Source organism: Fringilla coelebs (genome assembly GCF_963513975.1).
Source record: "Fringilla coelebs genome assembly, chromosome: 3".
In the NCBI taxonomy this organism is placed as follows: Eukaryota; Metazoa; Chordata; class Aves; order Passeriformes; family Fringillidae; genus Fringilla; species Fringilla coelebs.
The window spans coordinates 77971023-77992321 of NC_140030.1; the positions used below are offsets into that span (position 1 = coordinate 77971023).

At 44.7% G+C, this 21299-nt stretch overlaps 1 protein-coding gene across 4 annotated transcripts in view; it reads left to right on the plus strand.

The window, feature by feature from the left end:
- The window catches only part of XPO5 (exportin 5), a 29720-nt gene that overhangs the window by 4940 nt on the left and 3481 nt on the right, over window positions 1-21299 (plus strand). For 2 of the 4 annotated variants that reach the window (XM_084203358.1, XM_084203360.1), the window contains 21 exons: window positions 599-675; window positions 1111-1210; window positions 2593-2676; window positions 3082-3207; window positions 3431-3521; window positions 5135-5263; window positions 6010-6125; window positions 6911-7066; window positions 7479-7520; window positions 8130-8237; window positions 9504-9703; window positions 10338-10437; window positions 11310-11491; window positions 16274-16374; window positions 17483-17579; window positions 18114-18250; window positions 18825-18922; window positions 19382-19428; window positions 19609-19703; window positions 20555-20617; window positions 21101-21183. In XM_084203358.1, the coding sequence (XP_084059484.1) occupies window positions 599-675; window positions 1111-1210; window positions 2593-2676; window positions 3082-3207; window positions 3431-3521; window positions 5135-5263; window positions 6010-6125; window positions 6911-7066; window positions 7479-7520; window positions 8130-8237; window positions 9504-9703; window positions 10338-10437; window positions 11310-11491; window positions 16274-16374; window positions 17483-17579; window positions 18114-18250; window positions 18825-18922; window positions 19382-19428; window positions 19609-19703; window positions 20555-20617; window positions 21101-21183 (2232 nt within the window). The remainder of the gene's footprint in view (window positions 1-598; window positions 676-1110; window positions 1211-2592; window positions 2677-3081; window positions 3208-3430; window positions 3522-5134; window positions 5264-6009; window positions 6126-6910; window positions 7067-7478; window positions 7521-8129; window positions 8238-9503; window positions 9704-10337; window positions 10438-11309; window positions 11492-16273; window positions 16375-17482; window positions 17580-18113; window positions 18251-18824; window positions 18923-19381; window positions 19429-19608; window positions 19704-20554; window positions 20618-21100; window positions 21184-21299) is intronic. The other 2 variants (XM_084203359.1, XM_084203361.1) reach the window with 1 other exon arrangement.

Below are 21299 nucleotides of genomic sequence, written 5' to 3' on the forward strand. Positions count from 1 at the left end.
CCTTTTATCTGAGAATCAAAATTCAAATTTAGCTGATTTCTGTTAAGGATATTTGGTGTGAATGTCATGCCAGCACTATATACAGAGCAACCATTAGAACCCTCTCCAAATTCTGTGCTCACTTCTCCTTGCAGTTTGAACTTGGAGGTCCTTACTGACCTTTTACCCCCCACTTCCTGTGAAGTGGAAAGTAGTGTCATCAGCTGTGTCACCTGGCAGCTCAGAGAAATGACAGCAGGATCTAAACAGGTGATTTTGACCCATTCATTCACAAGCAGCTGAGTGTCAAGGCTGAATGTTTTATCAGCTACCTGTAAATAACTAGGCAGTCTTCTGTGAATAAAAGATAATGTCTCAGGGTCAGTTTTGCCATTTAGAGTTCCTGTGGTGGGATTGCTTGGGGACGTTTTCTTTGACCAGATACCTTGGAATTTTCGCAGGTTTTTACTTAAATCATACGTGGACTGTAAGCCTCCTCCCCAGATGGAAAGAAAATTGTGACTCTCCTAATTTTGCTTGCAGATGGAAATAAATGTTTATGTCGATGGGAATAAATAGTTATGTTCTAATTGAAGCATGTGGTGTGTTTTGTGTGTAGGGTAAGCTGGAGGATCGGAAGCCTCTGATGGTCTTGTTTGGAGATGTTGCCATGCACTGCATCCTCTCTGCTGCCCAGTGAGTACCCTGGTGATTTCACACAGTACTGCATACAAGTGGCTTTGTAGGTGCAAAAGATACTGCTGCTCAAGCGAAGGAAACAGGGACTGGATAGGAGAGAACAAAACCACCATTTCTTTTACAAAACCTGGAAAACCAGGGATTTTTTTTCAAAACCCATAATTGAAAGATGAAGAGGTGTAAATATCACAGCTCTCCTGACTTTGTTTTAGCCTGAAGCTAATCCAGAGGAGGGACTCTTTCAAAGAGGCAATTTCAGAGGTTTCAGATGCCAATAAAGCAGTACTTCTTGATAATAGCAAAGAAAATCCCATTGCAATAAAAAAATCAAATTGCTCTAGTCCTTTTTCTGTCTACAACATAGAGTGTGCCTGTTAGCTGCGGCATGAGTAGTAACTGTGATCCTGTTTTTCCCCCTTCCTCCATTCCCAGGACAGCAGATGGAGAAGGCCTGGTGGAGAAGCACTATGTTTTCTTGAAGAGGCTTTGCCAAGTTTTGTGCGCATTGGGCAGCCAGCTATGTGCGTTGCTAGTAAGTCTTCATTAATACCAACAGCAACCCTGGCAGGGCTAGTTTTTAGGGCTGGGGCTTGAGGCAACCCTGATCTAAGGTAGGACCAGGGTTCTCTCCATGCATTTCCAAAAGGCAGAAATGGCTCTGCTTTTAAGTAGGTTAACTGAATCTTGCCAAGTCATAGAAATGTAGACTGGAGGGACCCTGACTGATGCCAGGGCTTTGCTGTCATCAAGAACGATTTCCTATAACCTCTGTAAAATGCTGAGCTTCACTGAAAATTGGTCAGGTTTTTAGCTGACTACTGCTACAGAAAATCTAGTCCAGGAAATTACTCTTCTATTGGAAGCCTTTTAAACTTCACAATAAAAATAACTCAGAGAGTGTACCTGTTCTTCTACCAAGACTCTCTGAAGCTGAAGGAAGAAACGGGTTTTGTTCCTGCTGTTCATCTTTGTAATGCTTTGTGTCAATGTTGGGATGAAGATGCAAATTCATACTGTTCATGCCATGTTGGTGCTGAATTCCCACTCCCTCCATTCAGCTGAGTGCTTCTACAATGAGGAAGGCAGGCTTGTTGAGAGATGCTGTTTGTGGGGAGATTGAAGCAACCAGCCTGTAAAAGCGATAGAGCGAAGTCTCATAGGGAGGGAAAGAAAAAACAACCTTTGAGAATTCATCCCTAAAAAGAATGGACAGCATACAGGTTGCATTACTGCTTGCAGTGACTCCACTTGCTGTTAGGCAGTAGGAGCTGTAAATCCATAATGAAATTGAGTTTGCTAATTCAGATTCACTTGGGAGAGGCAGCACTGAGCTGTACAATTTCAGGGATCTTGAAGGCACCAGATCATGTTATAATTTCTGAGAAGAAGCAAAACCTTGAGTTTATGGCTCTGGGCAAAACTTAATTTCCTGACAAGCTTCCAAGAAAGTTACTGGTCATGAAACCCATATGTTAAATACACAAAATTGAGAAAATCTGGAGACATTGAGTGAAATTATCTGGGTGTATTTTCCTGTAAAATTCTTCGGTTTGAATTGTACTACTTTGGTAGTGCTGTGTGGTTTTGACCCAATAGGAGTGAAATTGTACTCACAGTAGCAGCAGTCGTTGTAAATTTGGTTTTAGTGGAGCTCCACTATGTGAGAAGTCACCCATTACTCTTGAATGAGGGTGGTGGTGTTTCCAGCACCTCCAGGCTGGTCAACAGAACTTGATGTTCCTTGAGCTATACTGGTTTCAGAAAAAAATCCGTTGTTCAGTGTTTCTGTCTCTGCTCCTTTACAGTCTATGGCCTTGGATGTAGTGCTCCTGCTTTACCCTGAAACATACCATTTGTGAGCCCAGCCTGCCATAAAGTTAGTATTTTGTCTGAAATACTTCATGTTCCTCATAGGGCTCAGATTGTAATGTGGAAACGCCAGCCAACTTTGGAAAATACCTTGAGTCATTTTTAGCCTTCACAACCCATCCCAGCCAGGTATGTAAAGGGCTGAAAATCTCTTGTGTGTCTGTGTGTGTGAATGCATAATTGAGCTAGCCTGTAGAAAACTGTAGAACTTCAGCTGCTAAATATTGCTCTCTAGGCTCTCCATTTCAGCTGAAGGCCTGGAAGGCAGAGTGTTTGCTACTCCATTACCACACCATCAGGAGCAGTTCCTGACACAGAGGACTGAGTAGAAAATGCAGAACTTGCAACCAGCCCTAGTATTAGAGATTTTTGGCTTTCTGGGAATTTGCAGTGTGCCTTCAATGTGCCTTGACCTCAACTTATTAGTCAATATAATTTGCTGTTGCTTTCTGATAGCAACACTTAATGTTAGCAGTGGAAATTCCAGCACTGAAATCCTGCTCTGTTTCTCTCTTTCCTTTCTTCTTCCCCCAGTTTCTGCGCTCTTCCACCCAGATCACATGGGGAGCCCTCTTTCGGCATGAAGTTCTGTCTCGTGACCCTTTGTTGCTGGCTGTCGTTCCCAAGTATCTCCGGGCATCCATGACCAACCTGGTGAAGGTATGTGGAAATCACAGTTGGTTTTGAGAAGGTGCCTGGTGAGCGTGGCCTGTGGGTCATGGGGGAAGGAACGACATTTTTGTTGTGTGGTGGCCAAACATGATCTCCAGGCTGCTGAGCACAGTTGCATCTTGCTCCTTGCCTCCAGCTTTCATCTCTGTGAAGCTTGTGTTAGTTGTGATGGTTGACTTTTTCTTCTTGACCTTTTCCACTTTGCCTCCAGGTGGGCTTTCCTTCCAAAGCAGACAGCCCCAGCTGTGAATACTCCCGTTTTGATTTTGACAGTGATGAGGACTTCAATGCCTTCTTCAACTGTAAGTTGCCATGATCCTTTGTGCATTCTGTTGTCTGTCCATCCTTCCTGCTTTTAGTCACTGGCTGAGCTTGGAGCCTACCAAATTGGCTTGGCAGCTTCCATTTGTTTCTCAACTTTTTAAGTCTGGATCTTGGAGTAAATTAAGTTAGGATTTTCCTGGGGCAGTTCGTGTGTTTAATTTTAGCATTTGCTGTTGTTTTGCTGGCTGGTCAGATAGATGGCCTAATAGCATTCTGGTGTCAAAGCAAATGTGTCTTTTGGTCACCTAGAGGAGGCAATCAAACAGCCTCAAGTCATGCTCGGGTTAGGAGAGGAAGGCAGCTTACAGAAGACTTTAGATGTCGTTCCAGAAAGAATCCATCTTGGCCCTGGTAGGAAGCTTCTGGTTTAGTACCAATAGCTAGAGTTGAGCAACTACAATAGCCTCATTTAATAAGGGTCTTAAACCAACGGTGGATATTAATGATTTTACTTCTTCTTTCATCTTGTATTTTTCTTCCCAAAACTGAAGTTGGTTCTCACTGGCTGGTGTAATTTGGTACTAACTTGGTGGGTGGGAGGATCCAGTGAAGAAATTACATAAATTTTTACATTTTACATTTTTGTCTGAAGATTTTAAATGTTTCATTTTTATTGCTTACTAGATAGTTTTACTTATTGTAAGAAATCCTTTTGGATAGAAAATATAAAGCAGCTAAATGCACAAAGCCAGAATCTGAAATAGTTTTAGAGGGTTAAATTATATTGAAAACATTACATATATAAGAAAATATAACTAATTTGAAACACAAAATAAAATTACTTGGCAACACAACTTAAATTAACAATGCAGGTTGTTTTTGTGTAGTCAGCAGAGCTGATTCTTTTGTGTGGTCATGCACTGGAGTATTTTGGAACAAGTGAAATTCCTGGAACAAGTGAAATACTTTGTCTTTAGTATCTTTGAAATTGAAAACAAGGCAACTGGGTTTTGAGATCAAGTTTGTTTGTCATTAGTTGAATAATCTAGGAGAAGTGTTTAGCTAAAGGAAGTGGTAGTTATCTAATGTGGTATTTAATCTCAGTATCCCAAGATGCTCCATAAGCAGCAAACATTTAAGTTTGAAGCATATTTTAAATGAATAATAGAGGCTTAATTTTAGTAAATCTGGTTTAGCATTGATGCCTTTTCCTGGTCTTAAAAAATTGAGAGCCCGACATGGTTAAGGGATAAGGGATTTTTACCTTGGTAAGGTAAAAGGTGCCACAATATGCCTTGGCAAAGTGGTGCACCAAAAAGGGTCCTTATTAAAATAGTGAGGAAGAAACCCCTAACCCCTTATCCTTTAACCATGTCTGGCTCTCAATTTTTTAAGACCAGGAAAAGGCATCAGCATAGATTTTCATAATTCATACTGCATTTTAATTGTACTTTTTTTTTTAATGTTAGTCTGTGATTTTTTTAGTCCACTTAAATCACTTCAAAAATTGCCCATCCTGTTGTACCTGCTCTACTGGTCGTGTGTCTGTGCCCACTCCACAGCTATTGCCAAAGCAGAAGTCCATAATGTTTGTGAGTCTGCAAAATTTGCAGCATCAGCTGGTTTCTTGGTGTGTGATTTTTCTCTGCAGCTTTCCGAGCCCAGCAAGGAGAGGTGATGAGGATGGCTTGTCGTCTGGACCCTCTGACTGGCTTCCAAATGGCTGGTGAATGGCTGAAGTACCAGCTCACAGCTCCTGTTGATACTGGACCCACGAACTGTAGGTTACCTGGAAAAAATTAGGGATATGGGATTTGGTTTTGTAATTAAAGCCAAAAAGAAATTTCTTAGCCTTGTTTTTGTTGATGTTGTTGGAATTTTTTAAGTGGCAGCCAGGACCCCATGCTAGATTTTAAGGAATTTAAGGTTTTTGCAAGTTAAAAGCAAAGCCAAGTCAAACCCACCCTAATTTATCCTTTTGGAGCCTACATATGGAATAACTAATGCAAAGCCCATGGCTCCCCCTTTCCTTCCCTCAAATCTCTCCGCAGAACAGGTACAGCAGCTACCCCTCTGATACAATTTTACAATTATTTGGGCCATTTTATCTTTGTAATGTATTTATTACTTTTGTTAGGGAAGTTTTGCCTATCTGGCAAATTCCTTGTCATTCACTTTGCTTTCCCTGCTCTGAAGGAAGGCTGCTTGGTGCTCTGCAAAGTCACACTGAGGGCAGTCTTGCCTGCAGTGCTGAGTCTGGGCATGTGGTCTCCCCTCTTTTCCCTTCTGTGATCTGTTCATATTGCTCTGCACAGTACCTCAAAGACTTTTGCCTCAGGAGCCTTCACTTGAATTAAGCAAACCACTCGGGATTACCTTAATTGCTCCCAGTGCATCCCTGCCAGGCATCTGCAGGGAGAGCTGTGTTCTTAAAATACTTGTGAATGCTAAGGTGTTGCAGCAGAGGAGCTTACCAGGCTGCTGTTGAGGAGCATGGTGAGAGCTCCAGTGTTCTCTTCCTTTCAGCTAAGACAGGCGAAGGTCTCTGCTCCATCTTCTCTCCATCCTTTGTGCAGTGGGATGCCATGACCTTCTTCTCAGAGAGCGTCATCAGCCAGATGTTTCGAACCATGGATAAAGATGTATGTGTATCCCATGCTCCTGCCTTCTCTCCTGGCTTCTTCTGGGTCAACACCAGTGGGTTTTTGCAGTTATGTTATCCTTGTGCAGTTTGTAGTAACTGGTTACCTCCATGCAAAACCCAGAATGTTTGGTGAGCCATTCTCATGAGGAATAATGACTCTTGTTTTGATGACACCAAACTCATACTGTCTTAGTTTTGGACACTGGGATGAGAAGTCACAGGAGAGTGCTCAGGTGACATGCTTTTTCATAGTGCTTTGCTAGAGGAGAAGAGATTACTTAAGGAAAAATTTCTTGAGTTTATTTAATTATCCTCTTACTGGATTTTTTTTTCCCTAACTAAATGAGAGAAACTGTGCCCAGAGAGTAGAAGATCAGAAGCATTTTCTCTCTCTTGTTCAGCAGCAGGCAAATCAGAAGGATCAGTTTGATGTAGACTGACTTAATTTTTTTTAATTATATTAGACTGCTCATATACTCATCAATCTAATCACAATAAAATAATGATGTGGGTCAGTACAGCTGGTTACGCTTGAAATCTGTTGGACAGTGTCAGGAGGAGAATTGGGAGACAGACTGAGAGAGGAAATTTGCCTTTCCCAGCGGTGTAAGCAATAGTATGGGGACTAGAGACTGATGTCTCAAGACTGTCCTATCAACAGTGGTGATGCTGCTGTCCTTTTTGCCTCAGCCTTTTACCTAGGTTTTGTAGGAAGTATACTACAGGTTGAAGTACTGAGTGTTGCCTCCCTTTTTCTTTCCTTTCTTTTTACTGCCTTTGTAGGAAATCCCTGTGAATGATGGCATAGATCTGCTGCAGCTTGTCCTTAATTTTGAAACAAAAGATCCTCTCATCCTGTCCTGTGTGCTCACCAATGTCTCTGCTCTCTTTCCGTTTGTCACTTACCGACCAGAATACCTCCCCCAAGTACTTTCCAAGGTAGGTACATGCAGACCCTGCTAAAATCACATCAGCTTTTTGTGTGAAGGGCTCTTGGACTAAACTGCAGGAGTCAATCCTCTTGATGTTGCTGTCAGGGAAGGACTGTCCTTCATGTTAAAGATGGGAGAAACTGAGTCTGAGGCTTGTCACAAGAAGAGTAATGTCAATTAACCGAAAATTTGTTGGTTTTAGCCTTAAATCTTAGTATTAATTACATGCTCTGGCCATGTTTTATTTCAAGGCGTGCCTGTATTGATGATTCATCTTTCAGCTCACTCAGGGGTTCTTCACTGACTTCAATGAAATTGCATTAAAATCCTTATTACCTGTTCCTGAGCTCAAAGAGACATGAGTTCTAAATATTAACAAATGATACAAATTTTTTGATTTTTCCTCCCTTTTCCCACAGCTGTTTGCTTCAGTTACCTTTGAAGTTGTAGAAGAAAGTAAGGTACGTCTGAATTATTATCTACTAATGAGTTATAACAGTTGGATCACATCATATTCTAGTGAAGAGAGCATCCTGAGTCTGAAGACTCTGCTGAAGTAGGCTTCAAGTGTAGTTCTGCTCCTGAAAAGGCTGGGGTGTCTAGATATTGCTGATCTCTGTGGTTGACATAGCCTACTAAGCTTTGGCTCAAACTTAAAAGGCACAAGGTGTGCTCTAAGGCCAGTGCACTTAGTTCCCCAGTCAGTGCTGGCCTTCTTGAGAGTGAAATCCCTTCATTAGCTGTGGGTGTTCTTTCAGTGTTTGGTGTAAATGGCTCTGGAGGATGGCTTTAAACCTGCCAGTTACCTAAGGAGTGCCTGGAGTCTTGAAATAATGAGTAAGAGCTGTGGCATCCTCACTCCTGAAGTAGGGCTTGTTTGAACAAGGACTGCTTGGTTGACTACTGCTTCAGAGGAAATTTGGTTGCTGCATGATTGTTTGGAGGGAGCAGGGGAGGCATGGAGGTGTTTTTTTTGATCTGTGCTCAACAGTGCACAAATCTATTTAAAATGAATTTGTCTCTTGAAGATACCCTGCATTTGGCTGAACTTTTGTTTTGTTGCATTGAAGTTTGTTGTGTCTGTCCAGGCTCCCAGAACTCGAGCAGTGAAAAATGTGAGAAGGCATGCGTGCTCCTCAATCATAAAGATGTGCCGGGATTACCCTCAGCTTGTCCTGGTAGGTAAATGCAACTGTCATGAAGAGTCTTGCCTCAGTTTCAGCTGGATTTTGTGGCATCTTCAACTTCCTTGGCTACAGTCTCTGTTTTCTTTGCAGGAGACATTCCTGCTGCCCAAATGGCAAAGTGGTTCATTCCCTGTACCTCTCTTCTTCCCCACTGAAAATTTTTCTGCCTGAGGAGTTGAATTGTAGATTGGTGGGTTAAATGTGACAGGGATGATGATGAGGAGGGTACAAGCAGCACTGCATTGGTTTTATGGGAATGTTTGCTGAATGTCCGTGTTGGTCTCAGTTAATTCCTTAGCTGAAGACTCTAGCATAGCTAATCATTAGATTTTCTTCTGTTACTTAGCAGAATACAGGAGAAAAAGGAGAGTATTTGTTTTCTGGACAAGCTTGAGGCGATTAGAAGACAAATACATTTAAATTCCACGAGTTGTGTTTTGCTCATTTTTCTGAAGTAAACAGTCTCTGCATGCAACATTCTTTAGATGTGTTATTGTGGAGTGGGACTTAGGATTATGGGAGGACCATAGGACATTGCTACTTTAAACAAAGACATTTTTAAAGGCTGTTAATTAAGGTAATTTGGAGGTTCTAGTCTGCATTCTGTAATTGATGCTAAGAATTAATGGGTTGGTTTTTGTACCAGTTTATTGGTCCTTGGGCTATAACTGTCTCTTTCCCAAACATCCTCACTAGAAAGAGCCAAGGACCCAGAGTTGCCCCAAAAGATGTTCAGAGGACTTTGCTGAAGAGGATGATTGCTAATGTTTGTACAAAATGATGGGTAGATGTGGTGGCAACTGGAGAAGGAAGGGAAGAAATGCAAGAATTCCTGCGGCAGTCATTGTAACCATATGAATTGTTACTTGGCACAAGCAGACAGATGGATAAGTCCTGAGTCTGGCCAAAGAAGCCAGGTGCTTTCTGTGAGCAAATAAAAGCACCAGAACTGTTTTGAGGTGTGACACTGCTTTAAGGGATATGACCGCCTAGGGAAAGATTTCCTCTTCTTATTTCAGTCATTCTAGAGAGTTTAAGTAAAATGAATCCAGGATAATGATAGAGGGGTAGGGAAGAATAGAAGCTCCCTTAGACCGAACATGCAGAGAAGTTTGAGTGTGAAGAGAAGATGGTTATGTTGAGAAAAGGTATCAGCCATGCTTCTCCAGCTGTACAGTACCCCCCTTCTCTACCTCCCCCAGTGGCCCTCCTCCATACCAAATGCATGATGCTTTTCCACTTGGATGTGTTTTCTAGCCAAACTTTGAGATGTTGTACAACCACGTGAAACAGCTGCTGTCAAATGAGCTACTTCTGACGCAGATGGAGAAGTGTGCCCTTATGGAGGCCCTTGTCCTCATCAGCAACCAGTTTAAGGACTATGAGCGACAGAAGGCTTTCCTGGAGGAGCTCATGGCTCCTGTGGCTGGCTTATGGCTCTCCCCAGAGATGCAGAGGTATGGGTTACTTTTCTTTCTGTTGGTCATTTCTTCTCCAGCTTTGAGCTGCAGGTGTTGAGGGGGTAATGCCCTGCCCAGTAAGGAATCACACAAACCATAGGAGGATGGTGGGCTGCCTCTTGACCTCCTGTGCTGTGGGCAGTCATTGTGATAATAATTCTACAGTTCAGAAACTGCCAACACACTGAATGCTGTTTGCTGAATATTTCTGGGTAAGAGTTGCTTAAGGTAATAAAGGAACATTCCCCAGCATGCTCAAAGCATTTGCAGAAAATAAGAAATAAAAGACATCCTTGCTCATCCCCACGAGAAGGTAAGAAGCTGCGTTCTTACTAAAACTGAGATGTCTTGCAGCTCTGGGTAGCTGGGCATACACAAGAGTTTTCCCAGCAGGGCTGTCTTCATAAGAGATTTGAATCTTTTAGATCCCCACAGCCCAAGAGAACTGTTAATGTTTGGAGAGTGTACACATCTCTGATGCTTTTTAAGCATGTTCCTATGTACAGGATGGAGTGCTACCTAGCCTCTCTAGCCTGCTCTGTATCTGTGAGGTGTTCATTGACAGTGCAAAGCTCTGCTTAAATTCCCTGGTACAAACAATAATCCCATTGCTGTCTTCTGCTGCTGCCAGAGTCCTCTCAGATCCTGAAGCGTTTATATCCTATGTGGGTGCAGACAACAAAATTGCTGATCCAGTCTTGGAAGATCCTAGTGGCCTGAACCGGTCTAGAGTGAGTATCATTACCAGAAGAGGTGTAATCCTTAATGAAAGGAGACCTGCCTCCTTCCATCCCCATTTCTCTTGTGATTGCACACAAGATCTCCTGACCACATACTACTTTAGATTGCAGAATAGCAGGCTAACCTTTGCTCTCTAAGCTACAGTAAAGAACATGCAGGCCATGCAAAATGACATTATTTATCAGAGTGAAGCACACTGCTTCCTACTCTTTGCTTATAATAAGAGTTTGGTTTTGGAGAAGCAATTCATGTGTATGATTTTTAGAAATATGGCACAGTGAATTGTGCTTTTTAAACCAGGCAGTATGGAAAACATTGTGCTCAGACTGGAGCATTGAATATAATTAAATTCATCTGAGGAGATTTGTGTTGAATTTTTAGTGTAAAGTCTTCACTTGAACTGCAAATGGAGTTGCTGTCCTCAGATCTATAGAGGATGCTGAAATGTAGTCCATAGAGTGATTTGAGGCTAATGCAGTTCTTTCATCTCAGATCCTGTATCTGTCCCAGCACTGCATCTTCCCTCATGAAGGACATGAGGAACTGATGGTCTAGACCCTTACTTTTAGTAGCTTACCTGTCTGCTTGCATGCTCTTGAGATGGTATGCATTGATGCTTTTTCTGATAGTGAATTCCTAGGCTATCTTGCCATGGCCAGGGCTCTCTGAAAGTGGTGGAATACAGCATGATCATTTGCTTATTTTTCTGGCAGCAAACTCACCAGAGTTTGTTCCTATCACCAGGTTAGGCTCACTGTAGAACATTCCCTTTGAGATGGGACAATGATGTGTTTCTCTGAAAACCTGTTGATTCAGACTGTGATCTGGCTAAGAAGTGCTTTCTCCACATCTCTTGCTGCAGATAAGCTTTTGTGTTTACACTATTCTGGGAGTTGTGAAACGCGCTCGTTGGCCTGCTGCTACTGAAGAGGCAAAAGCTGGAGGATTCTTTTTGGGATACCTGCCCAGTGGAACTCCAATGTACCGTAATCCCTGCACTGAGCAGGTCCTGAAGCTTTTTGACAATTTACTTGCTCTCATAAGGTGGGTCAAGTTGATTTGAAATAATTTGTGTCGGCTTATAAATCTCTGAAAGCCAAACTGGGATAAATACGTGGAATGCTCAGAGCATGGTTTGCCCAGTGAAGCCAGTGGGAATACGGGCTGGTGCCAGTGCCCAAGTACTGTTCCTGACTGTTCACAGCGGGGAATGGTACTGTGCGTACTGGAGCCTTTTGAATGTTCATTGGCCCAGCCTGCAGGAGGCCATCAAAGCTAATGGGAGCTTGTGCTGGGGTTGCCTCCTCCACCTCCACTGCTGTAGTTCTGCCACCCAGTTAATGATTTCTCAACTAATATCTCTGCTCTGCCCTCAGCCCCTACAAGGCAACCTCTCCCGTCTACCACCAGGGCAGTCCCAGCTCTCATCACTCGCGTTGTTCTCTCTTCAGTGTTAAATTAAGCTGGCTTTGCTGACCATGAGCAGCAGCCTGAAGCACTGTCTGCTCTTGAAATCAGTGGATGCATACTCTCAGACTCTTGGTACCGTGCAGTGCCTCTCTTCATGTCACCAGTGGTGTGTAGGTCTGGGGCAGCAAGAGAAGGCAGAAAAGGGGGATCCTGAAGAACACAGTTCCCAGAATTACAAAGGAGAAGTCTCTCTCAGGGTAACTCCTGACACTGGGAGTTTGCCAGACTTACGGGACAATTTTGTGAGATAACATGTTACAAACTTGAAAACTTGCTGCTCTGTCCTTGGCAGGGGCCTTTTGAGAAAAAGCATTTTCAGATCCACTTAGATTTTTCAGCTCCTGGGTTTGTAAGGGAAGGGGCTCTGTTGCCTGAGCTCTGTCTAGTCAAGTATGTTTAGTAGTCACTGAGTTCAGGAATGTGCTGCTTCCAGGGAGAAGCAACATGCTGGAGTGTTGGGACAAGCACATGCTGTCTTGGCCCACACTGGAAGTGTCCCTCATCACTAAACTCTGTAGCACAGTGTGTGGTACTTTGGCCAGTGACCAGATAGACCTACAGAATTGTGTTTGAAGTGTTTTTGCCTTTTATCCTGGAAGGCTGAAGATCCTATTGATGAGCTTTTGGGAGAGGTTAGGTAGAGTTGCCCTGAGTAGTAGCCTCGTGCCATTTCTTCCAGTGCCTGCCACATGTCATATTGTGTGAGACCAATTAAACCAGTGCCCAAGGTCTGAACAGGCTGCAACAGACACTTCTTCCTCATGCAGTCACTGTTCCTACCAGAACTTGTGCCTCAGTAAAATCACTTGGGATCTCTGTTACAACAGGCTTAGGAAACTGTCATCCAGCTTCTGTCACCACTTCTGTGAAGAAGCAAAAACTCTGTGCCTGGCTTTAGCACCTCCAAGAGAACACATGAACTATGTTCTCTATCCACTATATGAAGGAAGAGGCTCCATGGTTGGTTTGGGCTTTTTTTGAGATAATGCATCTGTGTTGTTGAAGCATCTCACCTGCAGACCCAAATATTTTCTGTGTACATGGTAGTAACCTGTACTTCACTCAGAGGCATCTGGGCTTTTCTTAAGCTGGATGGTCCAACAAGAACTGATGAATGATGTATTCAGAACAGTCAATCTTTATGCTTCATATTTTTCCATTGCTGCCATTGGATATATAGGCCTTTCTTTGACAACTGCAAGCTCCTAGTTGTTTGGTGCAAGTGTTGATGATGATGCTTAAGTCTTTTTGGCAAACTGGATCTTCTGCTGTGGAGATCCTGGTGTGTTCTTTGCTGACTTCAGCTGCTTTTTCCATGTATGTCTTCCTCAAGCCCTCTTTAATATGGATCACACAGAATATGGAATCTGTAGCTGCCTGTCAGCATGCAGGAGGTATGGGGATATGAGGAAGGCTGCCTGGCAGGAAAGCTGCCAGGCTGTGTTTAGGATGCCTTCAGGGACGTAGTTACAGTGCTGCCTGGGAATGGATGCTTCTCTGGGATCTGTGCCATGAGGCAGCTCTCTGAATGGATAAGCAGCATCCAGTGTTGCCCACGTGCAGCACTGGGACAGAGATATGGAAGTCCCTGCAGGCTGTGTTGGCTTCTGTGTGAGCAGATCTGCAAGCAGCAGTAGCATGGATCCTGCTGAGCAGCTGAACTGAGCACCAAGTCAGGCACCAGTGTGCTAAGAGAGGGGGTTTTCAGGCTGAGCAGGTGAGTCCACTGCTCTCTGGATAGTGTGCGGCATTCTGCTGCTGTGTTAGTAGACAGAGGCAGGTGGAGCTGTTAAACCACTGGGCCTTTGCCAGGGCGTAAGTAGCCTGACGGTAGGTCATGGGTGAGATCAAAGAACTGAGAAGAGCGAGGTAGTCCAGGTAATGGAGTAATAAAGTAGCATTGAGTGGCATCTTATTGTGCCTACCTGTATTTATATCTGTGTTGGTAGCTGTGTTAAATGAATTATTTTGAAGTTGCTTTATTAATCACTGCTTGCAGTTTTCAGAGTAATGATTCTCCTGTGCTTTGTGGCACCTCATTTCAGTGTTTTCTAGCTTGTGGCTTAAAATGTTCCCTCCTGAATTTAAACCCAGATCATGATTTTCAGCCACCTTGGTGCATTCCTGTAGTCAGTAGCTGCATGACCTGATTGGTGCAGAGCCTTTACTGTGCTAGGATCTTGCTCATGTTTTGTTGCAAATTAGGTGCTCAGGCTCAGCAAATGCTTTGCTTAGACAAAGGCTCTTTTGGAACTCCTGATGATGAAATGCTGACATTGCCAAAGCATTAATGCTGGTGAAAGAATTCTTGGGTAGCCATGGATGCTGTAGGCATTTTCATTGTAGACAACTCCAGCTTTGGAAAGAGATTCTTCAATATTGAACTGTCCTAAAGGACTTATCTTCTGGTTTACAAGCTGTTCTCTCTAAGGCATCAGATACTCTTTCTAGCAGAGCTGTGACCATCACTGAAAATTCCCCAAGTCCTGCCATATCCTTTGCTTGTCTTTTCTAAAGCATAAATGTCTCTTGAAATTAGTTTGTTTTCCTGTGTGTGGGGTGCCCAGGAGTGCTGATAAGTCTCAGCTGGAACATGCCTAGGGGCTACATCATCATACATGAGGGCTGTTGGATGCCTTTTTAACTCCCATAGGGAGTTGGTGGTTGGCCATTTTCTCTCCATTCCCACTGGGAAGTTGCTAAAGTATTAGGAGACACTGCCCTGTAAGTGGACGTCTGCCTCCCAACTCTCAGACTTAAGAAAATGCTTCAAGGACTCTAAAGCAGCTAAGGACCACGACCTCACCTTCAGGATATGACTGTCTGGCCTGTCCTGCTGGAGTTAGTGCACTGTGATTTCAGGGTTCACCTTTGCAATTGAACAGTCCCTGCATTTGCCCCACCGGCCTTCTGCCCAGCATGAGGCAAAGCCAACACTGACATGGAGTGGACAGGAGGCATACAAGAGATTATTTTAGTGGCTAGGTTTCAGGATAGCCTCATGCAGAAATGTGCAGATTTTTGAGTCAGTGGGGCAGCATTAACCAGTGTGGAAGCTGGGCTGTTCCCTGGCCCTTCTTGGCAAAGCAGGATCAGCTTGTGCCCCTTTGAGGCCTGTTGCATGGTGTTAGATCCAGCCCAGAATGAGAGTATGAGTCATTAAGTCATTTCTATAGCTCTTTCTCATGAAGTTCACATACTTGCCTTCCTCATGTGCAGTGAGCAGGGAAGTATTTAACGCTTGCAGAGCGAAACAGGCTAGTTGTGGTTTTGGAGCTTTCTGCAAATGCAGGCAGACATCACTGCATCACAGTTGCCAGAATTATGAATGTAGACTTTAAAAAGAAACCCAAAACCAATAATTACTACATGAGTGAAAGCTGAGACTCTGGAGAACATCCTGAGCTCTGTCCACCCTCCCTTCCCCAGCCATTCCCATGTACCCCCTGCTTTGGGAAACGCTGCTCGAGGGGGAGATACTGAGTTGCCCTTGATCACCTCTAGCAGCAGGTACAATGGCATTGCAGTTTTGGAGGAGGCTGCAGGATTTGTGCTGTGTGCAGCTGGCGACACCCAGAGTGGAGGTCTGAGGTCTCAAAGGAGAGAGGTAGGTGAGAGAGACACCCCTGCCGAGTCCAGCTCTGAGTGTCAGTACCCTGGCTAAGAGAGGGAACCCATTTTGGCCTGGATGGCAAGAAGCAGCTACCCATGGCTGAATTGGTGTCCCTTGCAGACAGCTGACAGTGGCCACTTCCTATGATTCGGAATTGTTCCCAGCTGAATGTGTTGTCCAGGGGGCAGGTGTGCCTGCCATGAGTAACATCTGATCGGACTGATGTTCTCACTAGTCTCTCCAATGCCACCTGCCATTCTGGGGACTGTGACCCATCCCTGAGGGGCAGTGTGTGTATTTTGGAGCTGAAACAGCCCCTCCCTCTGCAGGGGCCTTAGGTGCAGAAGATCTTTTGAGATGACAGAATCCATTTCTTGTCAGTTTTAAAAATACATTCTTGCGTCCCTTTGGCCAAGCTAATAAGTTGTTCCCAGCATCATCTGGAGACTTGCTGGGAGTTTTTGCTGCCAGTGCTTGCAAGGGGTGGGATGAACTGAAATAAGTGGAGGGGGCAGCCAGGAGATTCAGGACATGAGGTGGAGTCACTCCATGTCTCTGTTGGGTCAGCTTCCCCAGTATTTTTGCAGGTGGGGAAGGGGGATCCCATGCACATGTGCGTGGTCTCACCTTCCTCATCATCTGCCTCAGAAGAGCTGTCCACAAGCTGAAGGAGAGGATTCCACTGTCAAGGGCAAAAAGGGATTTATTTACATGAGTATAAACCAAGTGCTCTTCTGTTTCAGGACTCACAACAACCTCTACATGCCAGAGATGGTGGCCAGGCTGGGGGATACATTTGCAAAGGCCTTGGACATGCTGGAGGTGGAGAAGAATGCCATTCTAGGTAAGAGGTTTCTCTTTAGGAAGAATGTGTAGGCAGATTCTTAGAGATATTTGAGTTAGTGATCTGTCCATAACAGTGGAAGTGAAATAGGGCTGGAGGACCAGCTTCTTCATAGTATTTGCAGCTCAGCTGTGATTCGAACCAGCTGAAACTAAGATGTAAATAAGTTACTAGTCTCAGACACATTGGTTTCTTCTGCATGCATTGTAGGCTACACTACCAAACTGCTTATCCCATCTGTGGAGTGGTGGTCTCTGCAACATGGCATTTCAGGCTGCAGAGGCTGGAGGGTGCTGTAATTGTCTGCCTTTGAGCAGAATTAGTGTGGAGAAGGAGCCCTGAGTGCTGGTGCAGAGACCTGTCCTGGAGGGCAAGAGCAAATTTGTGCAGTGTGGCCCTGGCATTTGTTTCCAGATAGCATATTAGAAAGAAGCCTTTGGAGCCTACTTAAAACAGATCTGAGTTAAAACAGATCTGAGTTTGTGAACACAGAAACCTTTCTAGCCAAGCAGAAGTGGGTGGCCTTGTGGATAAAGTGTGGATCATAACTTTGGAAATTGGGGTTTAATGTCAGGTTGACAAACAGTGAAATATTTTGGGGAAGTTGGTTTGGTTTTTTTTCTCCATTTCCTATCTATAAAATGAGAACACAGTTCCTTTACCTGTTTTCTGTGACTTTAAAAACTCTGTGAGCCCCGGCACATAAAGCAGCTGGGCCTTGATCTCTGCTCTAAACTTTTTAATATCATAGTTCAAGAGTAGCTTGTATCCTGGCAGAGAATACAAATCTGAAGAGATGAGCTATTAGAGGAGCTGCAACAACTGTCAGCTTTGCTGCTGATTAGGTTCTGATAGCTCAAGTAAGTTCTATTTTGGAGAAATAAGGCAGCTACAACAACCTTAGTGCAAACACCTCTGCTCTGGGTGCAACCAACCTGAACCTGGCTGACCTCTGACTTTCTGCCCCAGAGTTCCTGCACCACTTTGTATTTGGCTCTTCCCAAGATCTTCCCTTGCTGTTGTCAAGCTGGCTGGGGCCTGCCCAGCATGCTCTGAAGGTGCACCATGCTCTCTCATTAATGTAACTGCAGCTTATTCCTTCCCACAGGTCTCCCTCAGCCTTTGTTGGAGCTTTATGACTCTCCTGTTTACAAAACAGTCTTAGAAAGGATGCAGGGCTTCTTTTGTACCCTCTATGACAACTGGTAAGAGCACCACATCTCTCACCACAATGCAGCACTGCACAGCCAGAGCAGCAGGTTATTGTGGGGTCCTAGCTTCCTTTAGAGTAGACTTTTGATGTGAGCTGTATCCTGCAATACCCAAGTACAAGCTGCAGTGGTGGCATATATACAGTGGTTGTAACCTGCCACACAGACATGGAACAATCTGGAAAAAGTACCTCAAAATGGGGATCTGCTTTGAGCTCTTCTGCAGTTAGGTAGTCAGATTGGAGCACTTACCTGATATCCTGACCTAGTTTGTCTCTTTTGCCACTTCTCATTATGTGTCAGCGTACATCAGCATTTAAAAGCACGTTGTAGTACTTAAATGCTTAATTCATTGTCCCTCTGCAGGTATCCTAGAAAAAAAGAGATAGTGTACTGAAATTCCTCTATATTTGTTTAGGCATGTGACAGCTGTGTAGTCTCAAGATGATAGTACTTGTAGCCTTTGCAGATCAGAGATGTGGTACTTGTTATCTGGCAGACGTGTAACTAACTTGTTTTTTGTTAAAGTTTTCACATCCTGGGAAATGCAGGCCCCTCCATGCAACAGGATTTCTACACTGTTGAGGGTCTTGCCACCCAACTCCTCAGCTCTGCTTTCAACAACCTCAACAACATTCCCGATTACAGACTGCGTCCCATGCTCCGTATCCTTCCATCACCGTCTCAGGCCAGCTTGGCAGGCTCTGAAGACATAAATTTAAACCCTTCATTGTTTTCAGTATGGCCAAGACAAAGAAGGGTGGTTGAGGAGGTAAACAAACAGGGATACACCTGGTGTAGGTGAGGTGTGATGCTAAGAGGACACAAGCAGAACAAGCAGTGTGTGGGGTCAGAATAAATGCAAAGGATTTGTGTGGTTCTGGAGGCACTGTGAGAGGTGAAAAGTGCCTCTAAGGGGCAAGGAGGCTTGGATAGTGAGGAGCTTGACATTAGGATATGCTTCTCTGGGAGATCGTGGGTTTCCCAACCTGCTTTCCAGGGCTGGACATTCAGTCTCACAGCTGGGAAGTGGGTGCTAAGCAACCTTAATTTTCTCAGCTAAATTGTCAGGGGAAAGAGCTGAATAACTGACGTTCTTTCTGTATAGGGATGCCACTTGTTAGTTCAGGGCTGTGAGAAGGTGGGCTTCCAAGTGCCTGTCCCTTGGCCTCCCAGTGGAATGAGCTGGCTTGGGCACAGCTGGCTGTGTTGGATCTCTTCCTTGACTGGTCTGTGCAGGTGTGTTTGTGAAGCCCTTGGTACTTTCCTGCCCTGCAGAATACTACGAAACCCTTGTCTGCCCCATGCTGGGACCACTCTTTACCTATCTGCACATGGTAAGAAATAGCTTGTTCAGTGCCTGTTCCTTGACAGCTCTGACTCCCTATAGCAGCTGGCAGCAGCTTGTGGGAATGTCTGTCTCTACAGAGCCAGCAGAGACAAGGGCAGAGCCTTGATGCTTAATGATTTTGATGATGTTTAGAGGGGGCTTTAAAGTGCATTGAACCCTGGCTGTTGCACAGCACCCATTGCTGTGAGTTCAAATCTGTGGACATGAACTCCTCAACCTGCAGCCCTGATAGTTTTTGGGTTTGTTTATGTTTTTGGGGTTTTTTTTTCCCCCGTGTCCTCTCATTTTCATGACAGCTCATTCACATTCCAGCACACTTGGTACCAGTTCTCCTGCTGTTCAAAATGGGTCTTGGCATTTAAAGCTCTTGTGCTTCTGCCAGCAGATACTGCTTGGGTCTCCTTGCATTATGTTCAGATTTAATCTTTCCTTCTGTCTTGAGCAGAGGTTGTCCCAGAAATGGCAGGTGATCAACCAGCGAAGTATGCTCTGGTAAGTAAGCTTCCACCCCTTGGTACAAAGAGGGAAATAGGGTCTTTTATGTGGCCCTTTGCCCAGGAGCAGCCCTGCCAGCAAGGGCTGGAAGACACACTGGTGACTCATTCCCTGTGTTTGGGTGGAGGGGTACTTGAAGACATTGGCTCCTGTCAAACTAAAACCTTTTCTCCTCAGTGAGGATGATGCTGCAGATGACAACCCTGAGTCTCAGGAGATGCTTGAGGAACAGCTTGTCAGGCTGCTGACTCGAGAAGTCATGGATCTTGCCAGTAAGTGAAATCAGATTAGGTCTGCTGAGATATTTGGGAAGTTTTCCCTGGAGTGGACAACAGGAGTTCCCAATGTGCAGTAACCTTAATTATAACCATCAGTAGTATGTAACATAACCATGAGAAGGCAGATATGAGACAGCCCTGCCAAAATCTTAGCTAAAACCTAGTTTGAGATAATTGAAAACCTTCAGAGATATTATTTAATTTTTTAGCTTTTAGGGCTCCATGGTTTTGGCACCGTTCCTGTAAAAATCCAGTCCTGTAGGGAATTGGGGTCTCCCATTCTGTGCTTTGGAACCCTGTACGGGACATGGATTTGTGGACAAGCCAAGTGTAGAGCAGTTTTGTTGCTGGCAATTGCCATGTCTCTAAGCAGACGTAAGGGAGGAGTCCATCCTCCAAAGCAGTCTTCCTTCTGTTCCTCTTCTCCAACATAATTTTTGTGTCCACGTGGCTTTGTACAGGAAGGTTGAGGAAATTGATTTCATGGAGATTACAGATTTCAATCTTCTGTCTCCTTTCTTGAGTGGCCTTTTTGCTTTAAGTCAGTGTTCTTCTTGGGTTATGGGCTTCAGATGGTTTTGCACATTCCTGGTTCTCAGTAGTAGGAAGCAACCACTGTGCAGCAGATTCCACTGTGGGAAGGTACTGTGGGTGGGGTGTTACAGCCTTCCAGGTAGTGCAGTATTGAGCTTTTATACTAGGCTTTCTGATTCTTCAGATTCCCTGTAAGAGCTGGGGGAGCTTGAAGCAGGTGTGAGCCCATCGGAGTCTGTAGGATAATCTCTGCATGTTCTGCAGTAGCATCTTACCTTTTCTGCTCCTCTGACCTGCAACTGTTTTTGCAGCTGTTTGCTGTGTTTCTAAGAAAGGTGTTGAACAGAACACTACTGCTGCTGTAGATGGAGATGGTAAGTAAATGCCTACCTTTGCCTTTCCTGCCCTTGGTGTACACAAACACTGTTCCTTTCTGGTTTCTTGAGCGGGAGGCTGGGCTGGTGCTGGAAGTTCTGTGTCAGGGCTATAGGCTTGGAAAGAAGCCTTCAGCTCTGTCCTGCCCAGCATGCCTGGGGGGCACAGAAGACCCCAGTGTAGCCTGGAAATGAATGTGCTGTAGGGCTCACAGGTGGCCTGTTGGAACAGCTGGTTCTTAAGGTTCTGAGAAGTGGGCTGAGGAGCAGAGGGGGATGTGAGCTGAAGGTAGCCAGTTACATGCCCCTCCTGCCCCACAAAGGGTGGGTGCTTTTTGCTTGAAAAGAGATGTTCTGGGTAAGCTGTGCCAGGACACTGATTCTGTGTGCTGTCTCCTAGCTCCCAGCTTAGTTCTTGCAGCCTCCCTGTGTCCCCCTCAGTCCTTGGGAGGCCACGTTCACAGTGCAGCCTTTGCTCTGCAGATGATGAGGCGATGGCCACGGAGGTGACTCCCCCTGCCAACGCAGAGCTCACTGAGCTTGGCAAGTGTCTGATGAAGCAAGAGGTAAGAGCGTGTGCTCTGACTGCCACCATCCTTTCTCCGTACTCTTTGTCACACTTGTCTGCTCTGCAGCAGACACTGCTGCAGAGATCTAGGCTGCTGGAGCGTTCCGCATGTGG